The following is a 6,000-nucleotide window of genomic DNA, read 5'->3' as shown; positions in this document are numbered from 1 at the left end:
ACAGATTCATGTTAAGAAAAGATGAACTTGTCACTAGTAAACCTGAACTATAAGAAGTATTAATTTTTCACACTAAAGTACAATGCCCCCAATGTCAATCTTCAAGAAGAAATGAAGAGCACCAGAAAGGAGGGACTATGATCTAGTTTTGTTCAAATAAATTCTCACTCTAATCATTTGGTGTAAAATACAAGTCCATATTCAATGAAATATAGACAAGAAGTAGTAAGAGGTGAGCTAGAATCTTTTGACTTAACACCATGTAGACGCGTTTAATTTTAAGCCAAGTAAAGTTAAAAAGTAAATGGAAGTTGGGCTTTGGAAGTCAGGGGTCAAGGACTGTAGTTGACATGAAGGAGTCAAAGTTATGGCTGATTGTGTCATGGCAAGTGGATGTTAGGGGACAAGAACAGTTGTGGAGATGGGAGCATCTGAAGCCATGGGCAATAATTGTGCTGTAGGGCTTAAGGATCCATAAAGTTTGTGGGAGATGTAAGAGAGCCAGGGGTCCCGGCTGACAGTTAGGTTGCCATGGTTGTGTCAAAGGAAAGATGTCAGAGGTCGTGACCCACCTGAGGTGGCAGCAGCGGTTGAAACTTCCGTGTGGGGGGCAGTTGAGATTCCCAGCTTCCCCAGGCAGGCCCTGCCCCCTCCGGACCGCCCCCCGCGCTGTCTCCGTCGCCCCTCCCCGCCCCGCCAGGCCCCGCCCCGTCCAGCGCTTCAAACGCAGGGGCCGCGAGGCGGAGGCGACGAACGTGCGAGCAAACCAGCGGCGCAGGGACCCCGCGGGCGGCTGGGGTTTCCGCGGCGCCCGCCTCTGCTCCCTCCCCTCGGGCGCTCGGGGCGGCCGGCCGGCGCCGCCTCCCGGGAAGATGGCGCTGCACTTCCAGGTCAGTGCGCTCTGCACCGCGGGTCCCCGCTCCGCCGCCTCGGGAACCCGGCGGGGCTGTGCGGTCTGGAGACTGAGGGCCGAGAACCGTGGCGGAGGCCGCGGGGCCGCTGACTGGGCTTCGTAGCCCCAGCCCCCGCCCCGGTCGGAGACTCGGGCACTGGCCTGGGCTGCACACCCCGGGCCCGGGCCCGAGGAGGGGACGGCCCGAGCTCTGGGGTGGCGGGTGGAGGGGCAGGGCCAGGTTCGGAGCTCGCCCTTCGGGGGAGGTTCGGATGCTGAGGACCCGTGGCGCGGGAGCCCGAACTCGTTGCTCGGGGCGCGGCGCGAAGGGCGGCTCTGGCGGCGCCCAGGCAGGTGGGGAGCCCGGCCGGGCCGGGCCAGCCTTCCCACGGCGTCGCTGGCCGCCGCTCAATCGCCTGACTTCACACGGTTGGGACGCAGCTCGCGAAGGGGCTGGGGTTCGCCGCAGGAGCGGCGGCAGCGGTTGGATTTTAATTGGCTAGAGCGGGCAGGAGCTGTATCTGTAGGGAGTTGCGAAGGAGTGCTTCGCGGGAGCCTTATTGGAGGAGGAAACGGGGGCTGCGTGCCCGAGGAGCGTGGAGATGATAAGGACGGGACGCGTGCTTGAGTAGGAAGGCTCCCGTATTCTCGGGCTGCAGTGGCATATGCATCCAGTTATTCATTCAACAAACATAGAGCTTCCCAACCGTGTCTCCAAGCACTGTGCACAGTTCTGGGATAAAGCATCTTACCATCCCTGCCCTCATAGAATTTACAGATAATTACTGTACATGTGAAAATGATATGGTAAGACTAACCACAGGATACCATGGGAACATTGAAGATGGGTCGTCAACCCGGTGTGTGTGTGTGTGTGTGTGTGTGTGTAGAGAAGTAGTGAGGCAGAGCTGTTCTCAGAGGGGATGCTTTGAGTTTCTTTGAGCTTCCATTCTTCCACTTATTTACTGAGTTGCTGCTTTGCTAGGCACTGAAGACAGCTCTAGCAAAACTGTGATTTCTACTCTCAGGGAACTTGCAATCGAGTGGGTCTTGAAATAATTGTAGGAGCTAGCCCGGTGAAGAGGAAGGGCAGAGTATAGAGGCAAAATGACCATGTGAATGATGGCAAAGAATTGTGGAAGAACATGGCACTCTGCAAGAAGTCTGGCTGGAGCATAAAGTTCATATAAAAGGAAAGCGAGAAGGGGAGGCTGTGGATGGCAGCAATGTCCTTGGAGGGGTAGTCAGCTTCATAATGTGGTGACAGTGTCTGTATGTGACACGTTCCTTTTGTAGACTTCATTGGACCGCCTGTGGTCATACTGGCTCGTTTCTTATTTATTGATTTCTTCCAAAGGATCTTTTCTTTCCAACCAGCCATTCTCCTGTCAGGTAATTGACAGCTCTAGGATTTATAGACCAGAAAGTAGTGAGCCCCACACATTACCTTTTGACTCCTTGCGGCTTCTAAGGGCATCCAGGTCAACATAATGTTATTTATTTCCATTTTGGTAAACATGCCCTCTGGGAAATTTTCATGGGAGAAATCTTGCAGGGAGGACTTAGGGGTTATAAAAAAGGTAATCAGGTGTTCATAGTTCAGGTGTAAATCTTGAGGGTAAATTAAAGACTGTGGTGGAAGTTTGGAAGTTTTCAGACGTAGAAGATGATGCATAATAGTAAATCACTCAGTCCCGGAAGACTTCTTCAGATTCAGGTAGAGTGTTGGAAAAATTAGCTGCTAATGCCAAAACTACCTATATTGGTTTTCCATGAATGTATTTCACAGCAGCTTGAAAGTATAGATGGACAATTAAAGATCACAGTTTTGGGAGCCAGAAAAAAACTCTGAAACTTCTCAGTTTGAAGCATTGCCAGCATATGAGGCCATATTGTTCTCCAGTTAACTCCAGGAGCATTTATTAATAATGATAACTGGTACCTAGCATTTTAAATTTTCACATGCTTATTGTAGATTTTGAGCCCCACAACTAATTTGAGAGGTGTGCATATATATATATATATGTATATATACATACACACTTACATGTATACATATACATATATACGTTTTATTCTTGAACACACTGAATCTTAGAACCGTTGTGACTTGCCCAAGGCTGTAGAGTTAGACTAGACATAATAACTCATAATTCTATATTCTTTCATGTCAATATCTTACTGTCACCTACTCACCAGGGTAGCTGGTCCAAAATTATGCCATTAGGGCAATGAGTAAAGATGTGGACTTGTGTAAGGTGAGGTTAGGGCGCTTCTCCACAATCTTTTTCACATCATGGCATACATAAAAAATGGTAATGGTCTGGTTCATTGACATAAATTGCTCATAGCCAAAAGCCTGGCAGCCTGGAGGGCAAAGGGATCAATAGCCCAGGCATACCATTCAAGGTACATGCATCCTGGTTAGGAAGCTGTAAGTGAGTTAGGGTACTCTGTCCCAAAGGAAGCAATGGATCTGGGTTACCATCTGAGATGAGACAGTCCAGATTGGGAGGAGGAAGGCAGAATGAGGAAAGATAGAGCTGGGAGCAGAGTGAGGAAGATAGAACAGAGGGATTGAGGAGTGCCTGGGCGGCTCAGTCAGTTAAGTGTCCGACTCTTGATTTTGGCTCAGGTCGTAATCTCACAGTTCGTGGGATCAAGCCCTGTGTCGGTCTCCACGCTAACAGCATGAAGCTTGCTTGGGATTCTCTCTCTGCCCCTCCCCTGTTTGCCTTCTCTCTCTCAAATAAATAAATAAACATAAAAAAAAATAGAACAGAGGGATTGAGATGAGAATCAAGAAGTGACATGAGGAAAAATTTAGGGTACCCAGTTTGTCAATCTTTTTGCTTTCAGAATTGTTCCAGAAGCAGGGACTATGGCCATGCTTCTTAATATGCAGTCAGGCTGCCTGATTTAATCTAAATGAGATTGTGAACTATTGTAAATGTCCTGGTAACATGATGGAAAAGAGGTTTGGGAAAGATCATCCTGGCAATATGGACTTGAATGGGAAAACTGTAGATGCAAGTCCAAGATAGTGTTGTATAATTTATCAGTAACTGAAAGGATTATTTACAATTTATTGTGAATCTGTTGTGTGCCAGGCATTGGGTTAAGCTTTTTGTTGTTTGGTCTTACTCTTCACAATTATTTTGGAAGGTGGATCTTACTACCTGCGTTTTCAAATGCGAGGTGTTAAAGGATTAAATAATTTGCTTAGGGTCGGTAAGTAGGTGGCAGATTCCAAAGCTGCCACTGTCATTCCCAAAGAAGCTGCTGAAGACATCCAGGGCACTGAAGGCCACAGTTAGAAAATACTGTTCTATTGCTATGTTGTCTATGAATATCCTGTAGAGGTGAGTCTGAGTCTGTAGTTAAAAAGAATTGTTAAGATTTTATAACAAACTAGTATATCCTGGAAATAAGCTACACTGCAAGCTTAAAGGATATAGTTTGCAAGACTGCCCTCACTTCTTTCTGACACCGACTGCATATTGAGAGTTTCCTAGAACTACCCTCAGATTTGATAGTTTATCAAAACGACTCAAAGAATTCACTGAAGGCTGTCATATGCATGCAGTTTATTACTGGGAAAGTACACAGATTGAAATTGATTAAAAGAAGGGATGCAAGGGGCAGAGTCTGGGAGGGTTGCAAAATAAAACTTTTACTGTCCCTAAAAGTAAAACTTTTACTTTTAACTGGGACATGTTTCGCTCCCAGCCTGTATGTGTGACAGTATGCTTTGAGTATTGCAAACCAGGGAACTTTTTATTGGGGCTTCATTACATGGTCACGATGGACTTTTCATTGCCCATGTGATTGACCTCAGTCTTTAGGCTAATACCATGTGATCCAAAGCTCCTACCCTTAAACACACAGCTGGTCTTTCTGATGTGGCCAGCCCCCAACGTAAGACTGTGGACTGTGCACCCTCCAGCCCCTTGCACCTGAACAAAAATAGGCCTATCAGATATAATATAGGTTACCTCCTAGAATCTGAGGGTAAAGCCCAGACTTTTCTTTGGGTAAGGCCAAACTCTTTAACTATACAGGAGGGACTAAGGAGGAAGAAGTGACAAAGTTAACGTCAAGGTTATGAATCTAGATCCTAGTCTAGACCTTTGAAACAACCGAAAACAGACACTTGAAGTGGAAGTCTGTGGGAAGTATGTTCAATTCAGTTTCTGACATTTTGGGGTTATTTTCAGCATCTTTCTGAATTTTCCAAGAGGGAGAAATTGGTAGATATAAAAATGATGAGCAGACAGAGTTGAAAGTAGGGAGTAGGACATCATCTGCTTATCTCCTTGCAGGCCAAAGTAAAGGGTGGCAAGGTGCCAGGATGGTAAGGAGAAAACATGTTCTTGAGGCATATAGACTTGTATTTATTTGGCTTAAAATTGACCATTTACACCATACTTGATCTTGAGCAACTTATATATATTTGATCTCTCAGCCTTGGTTTTTTTTTTTGTCTTAAAATGGGTGGGCTAAAAATATGTACTTTGTAGGAGCCCATTTGTCAGGATGGGTTGAAAAATAAAAGAATGGGAATACTTTTGTAAACTATAAAGCTCTAAAAACAGATACTACCCAATATATTGTAGAAGGAAGAGTTTCTAGAGACCCTGGAATAAGCTTTCAGGTATGCTCAGGAAAAGGTAGTAAAGGGAAGAAGAGACAAAGATTTGTGGCAAAGGAAAGTATTTTCTGTTAATGGTAATCAAGAAGCTTAATTCCAGATAGCAGGAAAGATACAGAGAAGTAATTGAGTTTTAAATTCAATTGGGGTAGAATTTTTCTGGTTCATTCTTTTTCCCTCCCCCCCGCCCCCCCCCCAGCTTATAGTACGACATAATTGGAAAATAATAAACCATACATATTTAAGTTGTACAGGAGTTTTGACTTCTGTATACACTTGTGAAATCATCACTGAAATCAAGATAATGAACATGTCAATCACCCCCAAAAGTTTCTTTTTATTCCTTTGTAATCCCTCTTACTGTTCCCCCATCCTGTTCTGCTCTCCCTCCCTCCCTGGCCAGAAACCTGTCATCTGCTTTTTGTTCCTATAATGCCTTCCAGTATATACTCTTTTT

The 6,000-nt window shown here is 45.7% G+C and overlaps 1 protein-coding gene across 5 annotated transcripts in view; it reads left to right on the top strand.

Moving 5' to 3' along the window:
- The first annotated feature begins 704 nt into the window (after positions 1–704).
- RANBP17 (RAN binding protein 17) overlaps positions 705–6,000 on the top strand; it is a 333,056-nt gene continuing 327,760 nt past the window's right edge. For 2 of the 5 annotated variants that reach the window (XM_043596085.1, XM_043596083.1), the window contains exon 1: positions 735–890. In XM_043596085.1, the coding sequence (XP_043452020.1) occupies positions 873–890 (18 nt within the window). In that variant the 5' untranslated portion in view covers positions 735–872. Of the gene's footprint in view, positions 891–6,000 lie in introns of all 5 variants that reach the window. The other 3 variants (XM_043596086.1, XM_043596087.1, XM_043596084.1) reach the window with 3 other exon arrangements.

The sequence above is a fragment of the Prionailurus bengalensis genome, chromosome A1, assembly GCF_016509475.1.
Source record: "Prionailurus bengalensis isolate Pbe53 chromosome A1, Fcat_Pben_1.1_paternal_pri, whole genome shotgun sequence".
NCBI lineage: Eukaryota > Metazoa > Chordata > Mammalia > Carnivora > Felidae > Prionailurus > Prionailurus bengalensis.
Note: the sequence above shows the minus strand (reverse complement) of the source record. Positions and strands in the feature narration are given on the sequence as shown.